Here is an 18,225-nt window from a genome sequence, read left to right as displayed (position 1 = left end):
GTACATACGATATCCTACTTGAGTTCCGCGTGCTCAGTCTCTGCCTTTTCCTTCTCCTCGTAAGCGACCTCGCCGTGTGAGATACCGTGAGTCTCTCGGTGGATGGCGAATTGCTCATCGATGGAGACCTTTGTGAATTTACGGGCAGGGACCTTGTTGGCAAACAAGATGTCGAGTTCGGCGAATGAGAATCCTCCAGTCTCGGGCATTCGGAAGAAACACCAAATGAAACAGAGGATACCAGTTCCCATCCAGAAGAATCCAGCTTTAGCTCCCCAGATGTTGGTGGTGTAAGGGTTGATAGAGTTGACAACGATACCGTTGACGACGTAGACAAATCGGCCCATCACGATGGATCGTGCACGGAGTCGAGAAGCTGGCAATTCACCAACGATAGTGTAGCAGACGGGTCCGAGCGAGAAGTGGAAAGCAAAATTGATCCAGGTCATGAATGCTCCAGCGGCGTAACTGGTTGTCTTGGCCTTCTTAGTGACTCCGAGAGCTCCAATGATCAAGTTGGCAACGATGATGGATACAATACCCCAGTTGTAGATGGGTCGACGACCAAAGTATCGAAGGAGGACCCAGGAGACGGCAACACCAACCACGGACAAGGCTTGGATGATCATGCTGCGGGCAAGTCAGCAAATGGGTCATCGTCAAGGCTGCGGCTACTAACTTGAAGTTGAAGGCGAATTCAGGAGTCATTCCGGCGTTCTCGAAGAATTGGACGTTAAGACCTGACGCGAACGTCAACAGAGATTCCCAAGATCTTTCCTCGGTCTGTAACTCACCGGTGATGGCATTTCCGTTCCAGAGCTGAGCGATCCAGACTCCGAGTTGGATCTCCGTTCGTCGAAGGTTGGTTCCCTTGAATAAGTCGGCGAATTTTCCTGAAGCCTTTTCGGCTCGGTCGAGAGCGTCGGTGTGCTTCATGTATTCGACGTATCCATCAATTTCGCCTTCGGCGTAGAATCCAGGTCGAGCGGATCGTCGAACGACTTCCTTCGCCTCTTCGTAACGACCCTTACGGACGAGCCACCAAGGAGACTCAGGCGCCATCCAAATGGTCAAAGCGAGAGGGACGGGCCACTGGTCAATCATGTCAGCAAGCGCGCATGGTCAGGTCTGGAGACTCACGATCCACTGAACGGCCCATGGAGTTCGCCACGCCCAGTCACCAGTGTAGTGAATGGTAGCTCGAGTGACACCACTGGCCAGGAATCGACCACCTCCCCAACCCATGGATGCCCAGGCGGCAAGGTATCCTCGCATGTTGATTGGGCAGATTTCAGCGGCATAGGCGGTGGTAAGGGTTTCTGCAACAGGGATCAGAAGCGATCTCCAATCGCAGCCAGTCAACACTCACGGAACATTCCCCAAGGGATACCCATGAAGAATTCGGCGACGTAAAGCATGGCAATGTTTTGGCAAAAGACAGCGAGGAAAATGGTGGCGATCATGAAGAGCATTCCACCAAGGAAAGTCTTTTTAGAACCGATCCATTCTTGGCAGATACCGGTGATAACGAGACCGATGAGCTGACCACAGGTAGAGGTGTTGCCAATACCGACTTGGGTCTCGTTGGTGATCTTCAATTTTCCATCGACCATGGTTCCAAAGACCGCTTTGAACTGTGGCAGACCGTAGTAGGATCCGAGACTGCAGGAGGAAACGATCAGCACGTGCGTCGAAGAATTGAGCTGCTGCGGTGGCGACTCACATGGAAGTGTCATAACCTTCCATCCACAAGGCCATGGAGATGAACAAACTCCAGGCCGCCGCCCGCCAATGGTTCCTCCATGCCGTGCCGAAGTTCTCCTCCTTCTGACGGGCAATGACTTGGTGGCCAATTCTGAGCAATTCTTGATCAAGATTGGAGTCTTCAATCTTTTGCTTGGTGGTCATGCCAATGTGATCACCGGCATGCACTTCGTGCTCTTCGGAGTCGTGGAGACCCATGTTGGAGAGGGAATTTAGTGTGAGATGAGAGATTGAGAACAGGTAGCGGGGGGAAGAGAAATCTGAGTCAGGGGGAAGAGCTTTTATAAATTGTTCGACGCCATCTTCCCCGCGTCGAACTTGTCGGTCCGACCTCACCGGATTCGCCCCGGGGGGCAATAAACCGATTTACAGTCAGGTTCAAGAGAAGAAGGGGGGAGGAGGGCGAAAATGGTACCGGTGTACCGGTGTGGGCGTGGGTGAGAGTGGGGTGCTGAAAATAGAAACAAGCCAAGGCGAACGAGAAGAGGGACCCCTCCGATTTTGATTAGACTCGTCCGTCGACTTCCCAACTCAGGCGAGGGAGCTGAGAAGCAAAAAGTGGCACACACTATCCCCCCTCTGCCCTGGTCACGGCGTAAAAATACTGACCTGATCTCATGGCGAGCAGCAGAGGAGAGATCCGGCCCTTACCCCGGATTCGAAATTGTTTTTACGAGTAACGAAGGGAGGGGGGCAGCAGCAGCAGCAGTTCAGACTCTCGCAAGAATGATTATACCGAAGGTCCCTGAAAACTTTCACACGACGTGGAGAGATTCGAATGGAATACGTACGCTGATCGGCCTGACCGGACCGCCGCCAGACAGCGGCTCGCCATAACATTGTTGCGACACGTAACAACGTGTAAGTTATCCGTTCTTGACGGGCCGCTAGAATTCCGAAGGGATATTATGTCAAGTCCGTGTTCGGAGCAACCAACGTCGATCGAGAATGGGGGCACAAAGTGGGATGACGAAGGCGTCAGTGAGGGGTCATCCCATCGTCGTTGCTCCAGGAGGAATGGACCACCCCTCCCCTTCTTTTAACATGGAGAAGGAAAATTCCACAACTATCAATGCACAAAAGTTTATAGATCTCAAGATGCCCCTGTGGCGCCAATCGGTGATTGACCGACCACAAATAGCTTTTCGGCTGGCCTGCTCGCAAGGCGTAGGTAGAGTTTGGTGAACAGTCCAGCGATCACCAAACTATCAGCAACTGTCGAACCTGCAAGATAGCATATATCGGACAGGTGGATCGCCTGTGTGGGTAATGTGAGCCATGCATCAGCGTCCACTGGTGACTACCCACCGAAATGTAAATTACGTAATATGAGCCCCCCACCGCAAGACGCCCTTGACCGCTTGAAAAATGTTCGTCGAGTCAACTGTTATTACTGATGCCTTGTACACCATTGAGCTGCTGAATGAGAGCTTCGGCCATACTACGCAGCATGATGACGCGGACAAAGAGCTATGCAGAGGCTATATCTCTACTGAATACGTGTCAATCCAATGCGGCAGCGTGAGCTTACTCGATATGGAGAAATCACAAGCGACTCACACTCATCTCCTGACTCCAGAATCGAGGCTGTCCGCAAGTCTGGAGGCAGATTACAGGAACTGGGTATCCCAGAGATGCTAGACTACCTTAGAAGGATAGGCTACAAGGTGAACAAAACGTCATGTGGTACCGCTGAAGAGCTAGCCGGATGATTTGAACGCTCTGAACGTCATTCATGTCACCGGGACCAAGGGGAAAGGGTCGACATCAGCCTTCGCGGAACGTATCGTCAGATCACACTTGCCATCAAGCAGCAAAGTTGGGCTCTACACCTCGCCTCATCTTTGTGCTGTTCGGGAGAGGATACGGATCAACGGAGAACCATTGTCGGAAGAAGTATTTGCCAAATACTTTTTCGAAGTCTGGGAACGATTAGAGAATGACCCAAAGGTGAGAGCGAGCATTCGAAGTGGAATCGAGTGGACATTAAACTGACTCGAGTCCTACTCGCACAGACTCTGACTCCCACTACACCCGTCTTCCCTATCTATTTTCGACTCCTCACCCTGCTCGCTTTCCACACCTTTTTATCCCTCGGAGTCGACGCCACCGTTCTAGAGGTCGGAATAGGTGGCACGTACGATTCTACCAACATCGTCCCGAAACCCATCACGACCGGGGTCTCGTCTCTTGGCATGGACCATACTGCCATATTAGGCAACACGATAGAAGAGATTGCAAGGAATAAAGCTGGGATCTATAAACTTGGCGTTCCGGCCTTATCTGTCCCTCAGGATCGCGCCGGACAGGTCTTGGAGAATTATGCCAACGAGATTCATGCCCCGTTCCAGGTGGTTCCCATAATTCCAGAGACGTCCCTAGGTATCCGGGGTGATCATCAACGGATAAACGCCTCCCTCGCAGTAGGTTTGGCCAAATCTTTCCTCGCCAGTCCTCAGGGTGGTAACCAAACATTCTCCGAAATCCTCCCTGAATCCTTTGTGAAACCATTGGCGGAGACCAAATGGCCAGGAAGGTGTCAACGCGTACCAAGGGGAAAAGTCACTTGGCTACTAGACGGTGCCCACACGACAGAGTCGCTGACATCGTGTGGTGAATGGGCTTGGAGCGAAGCGAAACCGACAGCATTGATATTCAACTGTTCAGGAGGTCGTGCGAGTGATCAACTCCTGGGATCCCTGTTGCAAGCTGGAGCTAGCAAGTGTGGTCAATCGAAAGAAGAATTAGGTTCGACTTTGGACACGGTCATCTTTTGTACCAATGTCACATACACGTCTGGCGCGTTCAAAGGCGGTGAGTCGGCCCTCTTCCTGTCTAATTTGAGCTGAGCCCCCACTGCAGACCTCACTTCCAACGCGATCGATCCCAACGATCTCTCCCAGCTGGCTACTCAACACGCCTTGCGTGATGCCTGGCTCGCTTTGAACCCTTGTTTCCCGCCCGAACAGGTACATGTCGTTGCATCGATAGAGCATGCCGTCAACATCATCAACTCCCAGAATAAGGCAGAAGTCCTTGTGGCAGGCAGTCTTCACCTCGTTGGAGGCGTCATGGAGGTTGCAGGGCTTCAAGATGCCCTTGGGATGAACTAGGTCCGCACCTGATACATCATAGAACCAACAGGATGCGCTCTCTATGCCACATTGTGATGCTACATATAGGTCGACGAGGCCGTCTATACCTCGACCATTCCAGTCACCGCGCCGTACATGAATAGATCCACTGCGCCACGGAAATGCTCCTCTGCCCATGGCCGGAAATCAAGCAGCATGCGTGACGCAGGCATGTTTGGCCCGAGATCCGCAGCCGTTTGAGGGACCATCTGCTTCATGTCTGCGACCTGTCAGCTCGAGATCATCGACATCGAGAAAGACTGACCTATGCCCGTCCATTCAAATTTGATCTTATCCCCCTTTCGCGCCCTGATATCGAGTTCAAGGTCTACCGTTGGCGTATCGACAGACGTGGCGATCTTCAAGTGATGCCGACGGTTCCCGGTTGGTGGTTCGAACTTGTAAGACCAGTCGACGACCTCAGCTTCGAAGGCTAATGTAGGCCAAACGATTCCTGTCTGCATCTCTATCAGAGTAGCACACAAACAGCAGACTTACAAAGTCCAAATGGATAAGGAGTCGCCTGACTCCACCGATATGGTCTAGCTCCTTGACGTCTATGCTTGGCTTTGGCCAGTCGAACGGTACCGCCGGCAAATCGAATTTGTACGTCTCCAGGAAACTTGATACTGGATACAAGACGTCCCAATCGGTATCATTCTTGGTGATGGTAGTAGCCTTGATTTGAGATCCAGGCGCACCATAGCGACTGTGGAGGCTCTGAACGAAATCGAGTCGAGGTCCGCGATCCATGAATCCAACGTGGCAAGTGTGCTCTCCGCTCGTGTGCTGTAACGAGTCAGCTACTTTGTCACTCTGGCTACTACTCACGTTGTACACATATTGCGTCGCCGTACGCTTCGGGTGCATGTAATCATATGTTCTCCACCATCTTCCAGCGAAGAACCCCATGGCGAGGAGTGTTGTAATGCCGAGTGCTTTAAGCGTTCTCAACTGTTGTGGACGAGACAATCGATGGAAAATGGGACTAATGATGGGGTAAAAGAGCGGAACGGTAGTCGAACAGATAGTGGCGACAATGTACTCTGCCGGAGCATCCTTCCCAATGCGCCCGGTGAGCGGGACGAACGTATCTAGGACCGTGGTAAGACCCTCGACACCCAAGATCATGCAAAGGAACAGCGTCGGGGCATACGCTTCAAACAGGCCCAGAAGCGAGTCACGAGAAGAACGACGAGTGTAAAAGGTGTTGGTGAAAAGACCTATAAGGAGGACTCCAGAGAGAACGGCAAACACGTAGGCCGATCGGATCTGGATCGACTGTAAGATGAGCATGGTCCAGGTGTTGACCATGAGATTAGCGAGGTAGTACAGGCGATCCAGATCGGCAGGGCGATCCGGCACAAGAAATTTGTTGAGCATGTATTGGCTTCCCAGGTAGCCTGACAAGAGTCAGAGGTGCCGTGCTTGCTCTAATTCTCACCGAATAATGCCGGTGGGACGTACAAGAAGAGACAGATGTGCTCGTGTTTGAACCTATAATCAGTAGTGCCTGCGATGCTCACTCTCACCATGACAGGCCATGGCCTCTAGAGGACATGATATACGCTATCGTATTTGCAGAGATGGCTGAGAACACCAGAGCCAGCGGTGTCCCGACCAACGCTGCGACCACAGGTTTCCATGCTCGAAAGTTGACAGAAGAGAGCGTCATAACAGTTGCGAGGGAAGCGATAAAGCCAATGTAAACTGGTGTAGCAGTTTCCATGGACCAAGATTGAAAGATCTTGTCGTACATGGTCAAATACACCATGGAGGGAGGTGACCATTCTTCCGAATGTAAAATGGGGGAAGCGGGTGAAGTGAGGTATTCGACAGCCGTCATGACATTTTCAGAGAAATGCTGAGCTGATCCACGCTCAATGTGCACCAATAGGTCTTTCTGGGTATGATAGAAGTAGCTAAGAAGGGGTCAACAGCGTATCTGGATGAGGAAAATCACCTGTGCCCGATGATGGCCATATCCAGACCCGAGATGTTGAGGTAACGCTCAAATTGACCAAAGTCTGTATCAGAGAGGAGGATCCCACTGGCGAAAATATCTGCCGCGATGACACTTCCTCGAGGGTAAGGGAATTTGGAGAAGACGTCGATCATTTCCTTGCTGGTAGCTTGAAAAACGAGAGCTCCGCCTGTCGATCCCGCAGCTGTGACGGCTCAGCCTTGAATCACCTGTTAAAAGTCTCACCCTCAAGGTTGATCATGGTTCGAATCCTGCGGAGCATTAGTGCGATCTACAGGTCGGGTATGGAGTGCTCACTCTTTCGCCGTTTCATGTTGTGTGGCGTACAGATGGGATCCATCTTGGAGGGTTTCTGAACGTTAGCCATCGTTCAATTCGTCGCCTCACCCTCAGCACCGTTCCAGACTGGTCTTTCGTCAGCAAGAGAACTAGAGCGCAAGTCAGACGTACCAAATAATAAGGAGTTATCAAACGGCCGTTTCCGATCAATCACTACTCTTGCAATGTCAAGCATGACCCCGACACCCATCGCATCGCTGATGGGGTGAGCGTCAAGTACCAGCCGGGAGGTACACCAACTCACTCTGCAGCTCCTTTGGAAGGCAGAGTTGAATCTATGTGAGAAGCAAGTAAGATGCCGTCCTTTTCGACTCGTCTTCCAGAGGTTGGATGCTTGGCTCGGATCTCAAGGATAACATTGCGGACGCCAGTGTACACTTTCAGAATGTCGTGGTCTAATATGTTGAACCTGTACAGACATCAGCTTGCCAGAACCAAACAAGTCAACAGATGCTCGCACATATGAAAGCCTGATCCTTCCTGAATATACACTTTGCAATCCAATACTCCATCTGCTTTGCACCTATCCTCCAATAACCTGACTTGATCAATCACATATTGTTCGCCTCTGCGAGCCTGTTCAAGCCCGACTATCCGGTATCCAATATTCTCCAAAGCGGCGATATGGGACAGAACGATCTCTTCCGAAGGTCTCGGGACGTCCAGAAAGTCTCTGAGAATGGGTCTGTGAGCCGGTCTCCCGATGGTGCAGAAGATGTCGACGTAGGCTCAACGGCCCAGAACTCACACTGGGCCCAGTGGCTCGGGCAGCTTGTAGTGTGCCCTGTAGAGGTACCAAGGGAGAGCCGTCAAGAGGAAGATGAATATTCTCGTGGTCAATGATGTCCTGTAATCTTGTCCTGCGTAGACTCCTTCATCTTCCTTTGGATCACTCGAAGCAGAAGTGGATGTTACGTTGACCTTGATGGCCGAGTCATTGCCGCCAGATGGCTTGACTCTTCTGCTCATGCTTTAAGCGAGAAGCTGAGCTCGACCCCCGTGCTCTTCGACCCTCTGAGATGTGATGGAATGGTGTTGGTGGTGGTGGTGGTGGTGAACAGAGGACCAGACGAATAAACCCAGAAACTGGACGACGATGACGACAACGACGAGGGCGGGATGGATCACCGTGAAATCCGAAATTTTTGGATGCAACTCAATCTCATTCGACCATTCAAGCTACATGAACACTGGGCATGGACTAAAGACAGCTATCAAGGTAATCCAGAGTGTCTTCAGGTCTTCAAAGGATTCATCCATGTCCACTGCGTACGCTCATTTGTCTCGCGAAGAGCTAGAGACTCGACTGGCATCTTATGAAGCCTCTTCTCAATCGATTGCCTCCTCATCCAAGCTTCCTCTGGCCAATGCAAGGGCAAGCAAAGTCAAGAAGACCAAGAGGGCATTCAACTTTTCCACTTATCCTACGAGGCATATAGCCCTGCTTATAGCGTATGAGGGATGGACGTTCTCCGGCTTGGCCATACAACCGCTTGTGGAAGCTACCAGTCCGACGGTCGAGGGAGAGCTATTGAAAGCTTTAGAAAGGGCCAAATTGATCGAGGCGGGCAAAGGCTGGGAAGGCTGTGGGTTCTCAAGATGTGGTCGCACGGATAAAGGAGTCAGCGGAGCTGGTCAAGTGGTCAATCTATGGGTCAGGTCCATGAAGTCGAAAGATCATGTCAGAGGTCCGGAAGGATCATGGAAGGAGCCATCGGAGATTTTACCGCCAAGAGTCAAGTTGGAGAATCAAGATGCTTCAGAGCAGGAGAACTCACCACCACAATCAATTCGGGAGGCCAAGGAATCATTTCCAGCTCCTGAAATGTTCTACCCCAAGATCCTTAATGCCCATCTCCCACCATCTATCCGTGTGCTTGCTTGGTCACCTGTCAATCCAACCTTTGACTCGCGATTCTCCTGTAAGAACAGACACTACAAGTACGCCTTTCACCTCGTGCCTTCTCCTGGATCCATTCCTCTCGACCTCGAAGCCATGCGTCAAGGTGCAAAGAGATTGATTGGCGAACATGATTTCCGAAACTTTTGTAAACTGGATGGGTCGAAACAGATTGAAAATCATCGTCGACGAGTTCTCAAAGCGTGGTTCGATGAACCTCTAGCGTCGAAAGATGGGGACCCTTCCTCCAGTGGCATGGTGATGTTCAACCTTGTCGGTACGGCTTTTCTGTGGCATCAAGTAAGACATATTATGGCCGTCTTGTTCCTCATTGGCTCGAGATTGGAGTATCCAAGCGTCGTCACCGAATTGTTGGATATTGACAAGTACCCTCGTCGACCACTATATCTCATGGCTGATGCTCTACCATTACGACTACATGAATGCGGGTATGAGCCAGGTGATCTAGATTGGCGAGTTGGAAGCTATGACGGCCTGACATCCGAAATGCAAGGAGATGCGCGAGCGATAGAGCTCGAAGCAAGAGGGAAACTTGCAGGACAGCTGGAGAACGCAAGGCAAGAAGCAGAAATCCGGACTTGGCAGACTAGCAGTGCGCTAGGGAGGATGACAGAGTTGTTCGGGGCCATGAGGACGGAACTACCGCCCGCTGCTCATCCCATGGGTGGAGGAGACATCAGAGCGGGAGACAAGTATGTCTCTATTGACAAGCTCAGTCTGGGCGAGACGGTAGAAGTGGTGAACCAGACATGGAGGGAAGGCAGGGGCAAGGTGAGACAGCTCCAAAGGGACGCAAGAGCAGTCGCGGACGCAAACGGTCAGAGTGAGGCAAACGTTTCCTAATGTACACCTCGTCTTTGCATACTTTGTACATTGGTTCGTCCCTTCACAGGTTCGTCCTTTCACATGCCCATCATCCTCAAACGGTCAGGATGCACACCTGGATTACCCGCTGGAGGAGGACCAGATTGAGGAGTAAAATTACCGGAGCCTTGAGGTGCGCCACCATTTGCCGGTGGACCAGCTGAGAATGGAGGCATTTGACCCATTGGCGGTGGCATGCCCATAGGTGGACCTGACATGTTTTGAGGCGGTGGGAAAGGTGGCATAGATCCAGCAGCGCCATTGGGTGGGAAAGGTGGTCTGAAAGGGGGAACAGATTGTGCAGGGTATCCACCGCCACCAGGTGGAGGTGGTGCGTTACCAGGGAACGGTGGAAAGTCTAGCGAAAGGATTCCAAACCATCAGCAAGGCGTGTATATGTCGGGATCTCCGGAAACGACCCACTCATAGGCGGAGCAGCCATGGGATTCATGAACCCAGCTCCGATTCTCATACTTGGAGCAGCCATCATTTGAGCTCTACCTCCTCCTTCATGCGATAGAACAATTTGATCAATGATATTTTGAGCCTTGTCGTGCCCCAGTCCAGCGAAATAATCACGAACGTTGGAAACGTGATTACGTCCAGTATTGTGTGCTTTCCGAGCGTTCATCGAGTCGTGTGTGCTGATAGAGACGGTCAGCTACAAGTAGGCGTCGAGAGGCGCCAAGTATGGCGGGAAAAGGAAATGATTCAAATCGTCTCAAAGCAAGACTTACAGGTAGCTGCGAGGCAGGTTGGTCAGTTCAAAATCATTCTTCACCACCATGATGCTTCACTTACATGTCACAATAAGTATAGGATGATAATCCGTGCCGCAGAGAAAAAGGGGCAATAGGGGAACAGAGGTCAGCCAAAGTTCACAGTATCAAGCAAGAGCAGAGGACTTATTCGCAGTAGTATTTACCCATCTTGGATAACTCGGCTGAGGAGCCTTCCCGTGATCGAAATAAGGGCGGGGGCGGTTTCGAAGGCTTATAGACGGGTGGCTGCTGTACAGGCTCTCAAGTACGATGAGATAGTTCTGGAGGACAGAAGATATCAAGTAACTGGAGGAAGCTCGAGGCTCGCCCGCAACCTTTTCGGAAAGACCTGTATTACGTAATGCATCCACATTACATGTATACACACCCTCGATATGGGCTCATCCACTGGTCATAAATTATGCTACAGGGCTCGTCTAGAATCTCATTTGACAGGTTACAACGGGTCATATCTGGTCATCATCATCCATGTTCAGTGTCACTCGTCGCCTTCTATCTGGCCATCTGCTCAGATCGTCATCAGTTCGGGTCACAGGACATTCACAACATACCTTGTCAAAGTCCTTAGGCACTTCCCATCCCTACCATGTCTTAGCTGATCAGGCTCTCTTAAATCAACTCACGTGTACCCCTGCCACCCGCTTGAATGCTTGAATCGCCTCCTGCAGGTGATACGGTCGATCCCAATGATACGGGTCAAGCCTCGCAGGAGGCGCTGAGGGCAGCGATGAGCGTCTCTAACTGGAGGATGGTTAGCTCACAAGCTTCGGTCATATTCGCCTGTGCGATAAGTCAGCCATCGTATAGATTCACAGGCTCACCATGATATCCCTGACGACCGCCTCGATGCAAAAGGCGGGATTCCAACCGGTTCCCTGCAGTGTCAGATTGCAGATCCCTTTTGAGCACGCACAGTTAGGATTTCATGACAGATAGATCCACCACTGACCTTGATAAGCAATGGACGCGACACTGACTCACGCAGTAATGTGTCCACCACCTCCCGAGGCGAAAGGCAAGCATCTTGGCTGTAGAAGCCTCATAAAGGGCGGAGAGTGTGGGAAGCTAGCCGGAAATCGAAGCTCCGCGCTGGACCTCAGTGCTTTTTCCCTCGTGCCCACTCACATCATCGACTTGACACCCTTGATCTCCATGTCGCTCTTTAGATTCGAGGCTGGAAAGTCAAACAGCTCGACAGTCCAGCAGTACAAGCTATCAGTGTCGGGGTCAATATAGAGCGGAAGCTGATCTTCCTCTTGCGCTCTGATGACCGCTTTGAGTTCCCTTTGAACGGCTTTACTGGCAATGACAGAGGTCGACGAAAGGTGGAGGCATCTGTTCGAACCTATCGAAACGACTCCTGGGCGACGGGATAAATCGAGGAGGTGATGGGTTGAACTTTGCATCCTGCTCGTCGTCCGGTTGAGTATCGATAAATGCCATTTTGCTGTACTTGTCCGGCATCGCCTATCGCTGATGAGTTGCGAAAGCGTTCTCACACGTACCACTTCGAGCGGCTGACTGGAGAACGAAGGCTTCATGTGAGGTGGAATGCGAGGATCGTGCTGAAAGAGTCTCTTTGTAGTTGGTATCGCTGGGATGGGGATGCCTTGACCCTCTACAAGGAGTAGGAAAGGTTTGATCTGCTTGACCTTGTTGACAACGTAGTGCGGGTTGCAACAGACGAATGTCTCCGGCACATTTACTAGGAACTGATCAGAAGTGGCCACAGAAATTTCAGTACCCGACCTACCCAGCTCGACACATGCCACGGCTTTTGTGAGCACAAAATCCGCGTTTTGTCTACGAGATCCAGCAGGTTGACTGTACTGCCCTAAAGACATGCTCGCGTTGCGGGCAAAATACACGCCGTGACCGTAACTGAGCATCAGCACCATAGATGGCTTCGTCACTCACGACTAGGAATATTAGCGTCGCCACGATGTCACACTTACTCTTCCATTCGCAGTCTCTTGAAAGTCCAGACCAGTCCGAAGAATATTATGCTATCGTTCGGTGTGAGAGCCTGCAGTAGATCAATTTGCGTCCGCGATCGCTGCCTCACCGTGAAAAGCCAGGAGAGTGGGATACTGCTCTGACATTTGGTTCGACTGTTTAGCCATCTCAATCTCCGCCTTGAAATCTCGCTCTTGTTCAGGAGAACCAAGGACGAAAGCGAATTGACGAATATGGGACCCGTAGATCGACGTAGTCGCACTAGGGTAATGATTTTGGTACGCATGGATGACCCCTTCTCCAGGCATAACTTCCTTCAGATGTGCTCGACAACTTCCGACGACCCATCTTAGTACGCCGATGGCTCCCGGAGGCGCTGGTAGATCCTTGATCTTGACTCCAGAGTCAATGGCCGCTTTCATCTCGGAGACTTTGGGCAAGCATGAGATGAGAAAGGCAATAGCTCGGCGTTGATCGAGTTCGGACAGGTCGATGAGGTATTTGGGCGATTGGATGCCAAACTCTATGGGCAACTCGATACTGCATATGTATCAGCAAATCTGGGCACCGCCACGCTCACTTGAGTTCGGTGGGTAAAAACATTCTGGTCTTTGAATTGGCAGCGTCGTATGCAAATGTCAAGAGGAGATCGACGACCCCAGGATGTTCCTGAATCAAGTGCTCCATGGACGGACCGAATCTGTCATCGTCAGTGCAGATGTGATCGATGTCTCACCCCATGGTCAAGTATCGATACTCGCACAAAGGCTTGTCGCAGACATAAGGACGAAGAGCTGGAGTTGGGACCGCCAGGCCGCAATTCTGCCACTCAGCATTATTCTTTGCGAGTCCCTCCCTACCAAGCAATGTTCCCTTGCATTGACGAATCGCCTGACAATCCAGTGAAAAGCACAGAGAGCCAGATTGTCGCTGAAACCAAAGCCACAAGGGTCCGAAGGGTCTGCTCCCGTCCCAGAGGGCACTAGATCTCCGCTGAAGACTTTTCGAGACTCTTCATGATCGAAAGCTATGCGATCGCTTGTATCCCAATCGAGCAGGAAGGCCACTCGAGCTTTGTATGCCTTGGGGAACTCTTTGAAATAGTTTCGTAGACTTTCAGCAAGGTAAAATGGTGTCATACCTCCTCGTTCGTGCTGCAATGAGTTCTTGATGGTGTCTGCGGAAGGTTTGTCTGTAACTATTAGCAAGATGGCGGTGTGACAGGCTCACAATTCTTCTCGAATCCAATGAAGTACTCTATGCGATCGAGGTGAAGTGGATAGTCACAAGTTTTGACGAGGAGTGTGAATCGCTCGTCGTCATTCCACGCTCTGAGAAGACCATCGTCCCAAATTGCCAGCGTGTTCGGGTCGAGAGCCATACTCTTCAGAGGCATAGACAGGGAGAAGACCTGGCCGTCGGAGTAATCCAAATCATTGACTCACCCAGGCATCAGCTACCATGGTGAATCCGGGTCTATAGCCAAAGACTCGAGTTTGCGCAAAGTGTCTGATGGTGGTCAGCTGGGCCTTGCGGGGCGACCTCACTCTTTCAACTCTTTCCACGATGTACCTAGGTCCAACTCTCCGCCTTTTGCAATCTCGAATCCTCGACCGATGCTCAAAGACTCAGACCCCGTATTTTCCACGTCAAAATCTCCTCCGTCATCTGAATCTGATTCGACGAGTTCCCCAGCGTTCGCATCCTTGTCACCTTGAAGTGACCTGATGATCCGCTTGATCAGCGCCTCGAGGCCTAGCCCGTAGATGTTGGAAAAGTTCTCAAAAGTCTTTTTCCACGGAGGAAGACACTGAAGTCTCCGAGAAGAGTAAGAGGGTATAGGATCGAGGGTAAGACGAGAGATCTGTGATGAGCCTCTGGGATGCCAGCAACGCTCACTATTAAATACAGCTTGGATGGTCAGATCATGGAAATTTCTCTCGTCGTCTTCATACTTTATACGTAGGTTGATGGAGTCATCCGCATCACCAGATCCGATGCCTGATACGTGATGGTAAGCTGGGACACGCGGTGGCGAGCATGACCCCATGTACTCACTCTTGATCCAACACCACATTCCAGCGTACCCCTGAATGCGGTGATCTTTCCAGGTCGTATTCAAGTGCTGCAAATCGCTTTTCCATCCTTTCCTACCCGAAACAATGACAGAGGTCTCGATGGAAACGGGTGTAATCAGACGAGTCGAATGAGGCGATTCCGCCTTGTCGGCTAAACAGATATCAGAATCGGCATCATCACCCATCAGCTCCTCGTCAGAGGACTCGACGTAGATGAGAGCAGCTCGAGTGCCTGTCGGAAATCTCTCAGTAGGTGATATGGAGCATGCTCGCTCACCTCGACCCCTCGCTATGGCGGCCTTGCCCTTGCCCTTGGACGTGATGGTATTACTCGTCCCTGTTTGACCCCTGGTTCGCTTCCATGGTGTAGGAGCCACCTCTTCCACCGACGTCTGCCGCTGTTGCAGCATGGCGAGGTGTTGTGAGATATGCCACTAGGAGAGCCTCATAGATGGCGCCTCTGACCACGACATTCGACGAGGTGTATCTCTCTCTCTGAGCTCGCTATCGACAAAGATGTCAAGAAATGAAAATGTAAATGAACATTCCACAGATTATGCAACCGGTTGACCGGCAAACTCGCCTCGTGTTTCAGAGTTTGTATTACGTAAACGTCCGGACCACGGGGGGGTTCATTTTCAACACGGGTCTGCTGCTGCAACGTTTGACCGACCACATTACCAAACAGCGACCAGAAGAGGGTTTGAAGCAGCAACGACGCTCGTCAATATGGTCCTGGATACTGTTCAAGTCAAGTCTCACTCCCATGCTCACCCCTCGTTCCACATTCTGGGGCAAGAAATTGGTAATGTTTGCTACTTGGACTCATTTTCCTGACGTTTTCTCAAAGTTGTCGACTTGCCCATCCCTGCGCTTGTCCTCGCGTTTCTCGGCGCTGGAGTAGCATTTCGATACTTGATCTCGTTTTTGAGGTTGATTCTGGAGCTCACGATCATCCCCGGGACCAACGTGAGCGATGAACTTCCTTGAAGCGGGGCTGACTGGTCAGATCAAATCGTACAAATCAAAGACTGGCTCATATGCCCTGGTCACAGGATGTACCAGTGGTATCGGGCTCGAATTTGCCAAGCAGTTCGCTGGGAAAGGGTACAACCTCATTCTTCTGGGACGAAGGCAGACGGCGCTTGATGATTTGGTTAAAGAAATCAGTGAGTGTGACCCAAAGGGGGGAGGGGGGTTGCGCGACTCCGGCTCATCTTCAGGCGGGAAATACAAGGTTGACTGCAAGACTGTCATGGTGGATCTTGGCGACGCCTCATCGCGGGCCAAAGGGTTCGCACAGGTTGAAAAGCTCGCCCAGGAGCTAGACGTGGCGGTGTTGGGTGAGTCCGTGAGAATGAGAGGTCGGATCTAAGTGGATCAGTCAACAATGCTGGCGTGTCACATGAAGTTTGCGTGATATTCAATGAGACGCCTCATGAGGAGATTGATGCGATTGTTCAAACGGTGAGATGGCTTTGCATTCATATCTCGTCTGATACCTCCAGAACATTCTCGGTACGCTTCACCTCACGCGGACTGTCCTGCCATACCTCGTTGCACGGTCGAAAAAGGGTTCAAAATCTTTGATTCTCAACGTCGGATCACTGGATGGTCGAATCCCTGCAGCGCTCCTGGCAGCGTACTCATGCACGAAAGGAGGTCTTCAAACTTGGACCAAGGCTCTGGCGTGGGAATTGCGAGGAACAGGTGTTCAAGCGTTGATGGTCCAGCCCGCTTTCGTCGTGAGTCTGTGCGCCATCGTACCTTTACTGACATTGAAAAGATCTCCAACATGTCCAAGATTCGTCGTGCTTCTCTCACTGTGCCTACTGCCAAAGCTTGGGTCAAATCATGTCTCTCTTCCATCGGTTCTGCTGGCGGAGCGCAAGGCAGAGCATACGAAATGACACCTTACTGGAGTCACGCAATCATGGACTACGCCGCCGGATTCTTTGGATACCCTTCAGAGATGATTGGCATGTGGGTAGTCGACTACATGCACAAGGACATCAGGAAACGCTGGTTGAGGAAGAAGGCTCGGGAGAGCAAGAAGAGCGAGTAGAAACAAAGAAAGAGATGCACTCGTACAACATGGTTCTAAAATGCATAGTTTGCCTTCTATTCCGTCGTCTAATCTACATCATCAGAGATCCCTTCGGCGTCGTGAAATTCGCCTTCCTCCTCCTCCTCCTCCTCCTTATCATCCTCATCGTCCTTCTTACCCGTCGCTTGCTTACCTATGTCCTTCACGGCAAGCACGGACCCGCCCTTTGCTTCAAGATTCTCAATCGCCTCTTCATCCACAATCTCAAAACTGATGCTGAACAACATGCCTTCTGAGCTGACGGGACTCTTCCCTGACGGCGTACGTTTACGACAGACGTAAATGACAGGTTGACCGTCCCAATATTGCAATAGGGGGATCTGCATACTGATGGGATGTGGGAGGTTGAGCGAGAGTTTGGAGAAGTCTGTTTTGGGGTGTGAGTTTCGCATTGCAAGGATCTCAACTGTTCTTCTGACACCGCTTGACTCACCAACGAGGCCGTTAGAAAACTCCATGCCGACTTCTGTACCCTTTGTCAAGACGATCCGCTCTCTTCTCTCCTGCGAGCTGAACCATTTCTGTCTCTCTAATCGATCTTGAGGTTTATCCTCCTCCTTCTCGGCAAACTCTTCATCGTGCGATTGGAAATACTTCCAAGAATCTTCATGGAGGACCACATCCTGATTTTTGGAGCTCTGCTGTCCGCCGCCTGATGAGAGAGACAGGACAGACATGCAGGATAAGACGGGTGACATGGCCCATGGTTTATCAGCGTATACATCGTGGATGAGCGTAGGGTCGATGTATCTGTTGCATCGACGGAGGCACGGGGGTTTCAGCGAGTATCCGTTCACGCCATCCATCCTAAGTGACCCCAACTCACGATGTGAACCGCATAGCGACGCTCGTACCCCATGGTAAGTGATCCTTGATTGGCCTCTCAAAGACATTGCCAAAGAGTAAGTCATCCCCGTTCAGATCTTCATTGAATGTGCCTATTCATGCCAGATCAGCTACACCTCAGCCCAGATCTGCCCTTCACTCACCCCGTATACTGATCGCATACGTCAAGTCCCTCTTCTCTCCTCGCTCTTTGTAATGACCAAAGTATAGCTCCTCATCATCCCCTTCGTCTCCGTTGAACCCTTTGATCCAGACTCTCACCTCGCCCTCGAAGCCTGGCGTCTTGATGTGAGTGGACTTGGCAGTGTTGACCTGGATAGAGCGTGTAGGAGGGTAAGATGAGCCATCAGAGACGGTTATATGCAGCTTAGGAGCCATCCTCTTGGGATATGATATATGGATGTTTGAAAGAGATGAGAACGTCGAGACCGTTCTGGCGACCAGAAATGA

At 51.2% G+C, this 18,225-nt stretch overlaps 8 protein-coding genes across 8 annotated transcripts; 3 read left to right on the top strand and 5 right to left on the bottom strand.

The window, feature by feature from the left end:
• Positions 1 to 14: 14 nt before the first annotated feature.
• Positions 15 to 1,908, bottom strand: BD324DRAFT_581694 (general substrate transporter; the record flags this gene model as incomplete). Its single annotated transcript, XM_022013519.1, has 6 exons — positions 15 to 630; positions 680 to 740; positions 795 to 1,092; positions 1,141 to 1,319; positions 1,370 to 1,662; positions 1,724 to 1,908. 6 exons carry the CDS (start codon positions 1,906 to 1,908, stop codon positions 15 to 17), a joined length of 1,632 nt encoding a protein of 543 aa, XP_021869772.1.
• A 1,309-nt stretch (positions 1,909 to 3,217) lies between these two features.
• BD324DRAFT_652157 (putative tetrahydrofolylpolyglutamate synthase) lies at positions 3,218 to 4,877 on the top strand (the record flags this gene model as incomplete). The annotated part of the gene is made up of 5 exons (XM_022018447.1): positions 3,218 to 3,285; positions 3,344 to 3,431; positions 3,469 to 3,714; positions 3,780 to 4,578; positions 4,627 to 4,877. The coding sequence occupies 5 exons, from the start codon at positions 3,218 to 3,220 to the stop codon at positions 4,875 to 4,877; spliced, it is 1,452 nt and encodes a 483-aa protein (XP_021869771.1).
• On the bottom strand, positions 4,627 to 8,190 carry BD324DRAFT_660481 (hypothetical protein; the record flags this gene model as incomplete). The annotated part of the gene is made up of 14 exons (XM_022018893.1): positions 4,627 to 5,118; positions 5,164 to 5,356; positions 5,397 to 5,687; positions 5,730 to 6,301; positions 6,343 to 6,395; positions 6,431 to 6,820; positions 6,862 to 7,066; positions 7,108 to 7,133; positions 7,180 to 7,234; positions 7,270 to 7,287; positions 7,333 to 7,418; positions 7,466 to 7,630; positions 7,682 to 7,918; positions 7,970 to 8,190. 14 exons carry the CDS (start codon positions 8,188 to 8,190, stop codon positions 4,961 to 4,963), a joined length of 2,670 nt encoding a protein of 889 aa, XP_021869770.1. The 3' UTR covers positions 4,627 to 4,960.
• Positions 8,191 to 8,491: 301 nt separating this feature from the next.
• BD324DRAFT_570628 (pseudouridine synthase) lies at positions 8,492 to 9,946 on the top strand (the record flags this gene model as incomplete). The annotated part of the gene is made up of 1 exon (XM_022013051.1): positions 8,492 to 9,946. A coding segment is annotated over one exon (1,455 nt), but the record flags the coding sequence as incomplete, so codon positions are not given.
• A 37-nt stretch (positions 9,947 to 9,983) lies between these two features.
• On the bottom strand, positions 9,984 to 11,067 carry BD324DRAFT_630824 (U1 zinc finger-domain-containing protein). The gene is made up of 5 exons (XM_022016372.1): positions 10,916 to 11,067; positions 10,808 to 10,819; positions 10,744 to 10,749; positions 10,430 to 10,650; positions 9,984 to 10,364 (listed from the first exon to the last, which is right to left on the bottom strand). The coding sequence occupies exons 1-5, from the start codon at positions 10,933 to 10,935 to the stop codon at positions 10,045 to 10,047; spliced, it is 579 nt and encodes a 192-aa protein (XP_021869768.1). The 5' UTR covers positions 10,936 to 11,067; the 3' UTR covers positions 9,984 to 10,044.
• A 167-nt stretch (positions 11,068 to 11,234) lies between these two features.
• BD324DRAFT_609369 (hypothetical protein) lies at positions 11,235 to 15,232 on the bottom strand (the record flags this gene model as incomplete). Its single annotated transcript, XM_022014154.1, has 20 exons — positions 11,235 to 11,292; positions 11,340 to 11,383; positions 11,412 to 11,503; positions 11,550 to 11,568; positions 11,610 to 11,663; positions 11,702 to 11,732; positions 11,770 to 11,877; positions 11,914 to 12,493; positions 12,542 to 12,669; positions 12,744 to 12,814; positions 13,038 to 13,284; positions 13,325 to 13,444; positions 13,481 to 13,566; positions 13,605 to 13,936; positions 13,975 to 14,155; positions 14,190 to 14,253; positions 14,292 to 14,619; positions 14,644 to 14,763; positions 14,803 to 14,973; positions 15,100 to 15,232. 20 exons carry the CDS (start codon positions 15,230 to 15,232, stop codon positions 11,235 to 11,237), a joined length of 2,967 nt encoding a protein of 988 aa, XP_021869767.1.
• Positions 15,233 to 15,488: 256 nt separating this feature from the next.
• BD324DRAFT_630820 (putative ketoreductase) lies at positions 15,489 to 16,928 on the top strand. Its single transcript, XM_022016371.1, has 7 exons — positions 15,489 to 15,627; positions 15,673 to 15,791; positions 15,832 to 15,991; positions 16,046 to 16,165; positions 16,207 to 16,289; positions 16,331 to 16,567; positions 16,609 to 16,928. Exons 1-7 carry the CDS (start codon positions 15,552 to 15,554, stop codon positions 16,885 to 16,887), a joined length of 1,074 nt encoding a protein of 357 aa, XP_021869766.1. The 5' UTR covers positions 15,489 to 15,551; the 3' UTR covers positions 16,888 to 16,928.
• BD324DRAFT_630814 (hypothetical protein) lies at positions 16,929 to 18,192 on the bottom strand. Its single transcript, XM_022016370.1, has 4 exons — positions 17,919 to 18,192; positions 17,756 to 17,867; positions 17,363 to 17,679; positions 16,929 to 17,296 (listed from the first exon to the last, which is right to left on the bottom strand). Exons 1-4 carry the CDS (start codon positions 18,151 to 18,153, stop codon positions 16,956 to 16,958), a joined length of 1,005 nt encoding a protein of 334 aa, XP_021869765.1. The 5' UTR covers positions 18,154 to 18,192; the 3' UTR covers positions 16,929 to 16,955.
• Positions 18,193 to 18,225: the final 33 nt, after the last annotated feature.

This window comes from Kockovaella imperatae (assembly GCF_002102565.1).
Source record: "Kockovaella imperatae strain NRRL Y-17943 chromosome Unknown BD324scaffold_10, whole genome shotgun sequence".
In the NCBI taxonomy this organism is placed as follows: domain Eukaryota; kingdom Fungi; phylum Basidiomycota; class Tremellomycetes; order Tremellales; family Cuniculitremaceae; genus Kockovaella; species Kockovaella imperatae.
The sequence above is the reverse complement of the archived record's forward strand: the minus strand, read 5'-3'. Positions and strand labels throughout refer to the sequence as shown.

What these genes read in the sequence shown, in the direction of transcription:
- BD324DRAFT_630814 (XM_022016370.1), bottom strand. Translation starts at nt 18,153, where the DNA reads ATGGCTCCTAAGCTGCATATAACCGTCTCTGATGGCTCATCTTACCCT. An exon ending in GTCGCTATGCGGTTCACATC is followed by an intron (nt 17,680 to 17,755) that starts GTGAGTTGGGGT and finishes TCGATGCAACAG; the next exon opens with ATACATCGACCCTACGCTCA. An exon ending in GTTTTCTAACGGCCTCGTTG is followed by an intron (nt 17,297 to 17,362) that starts GTGAGTCAAGCG and finishes ACCCCAAAACAG; the next exon opens with ACTTCTCCAAACTCTCGCTC.
- BD324DRAFT_630820 (XM_022016371.1), top strand. Translation starts at nt 15,552, where the DNA reads ATGGTCCTGGATACTGTTCAAGTCAAGTCTCACTCCCATGCTCACCCC. An exon ending in CGATCATCCCCGGGACCAAC is followed by an intron (nt 15,792 to 15,831) that starts GTGAGCGATGAA and finishes CTGACTGGTCAG; the next exon opens with ATCAAATCGTACAAATCAAA. An exon ending in TGGTCCAGCCCGCTTTCGTC is followed by an intron (nt 16,568 to 16,608) that starts GTGAGTCTGTGC and finishes GACATTGAAAAG; the next exon opens with ATCTCCAACATGTCCAAGAT.
- BD324DRAFT_630824 (XM_022016372.1), bottom strand. Translation starts at nt 10,935, where the DNA reads ATGGGTAAATACTACTGCGA. An exon ending in CATGGCTGCTCCGCCTATGA is followed by an intron (nt 10,365 to 10,429) that starts GTGGGTCGTTTC and finishes TCCTTTCGCTAG; the next exon opens with ACTTTCCACCGTTCCCTGGT.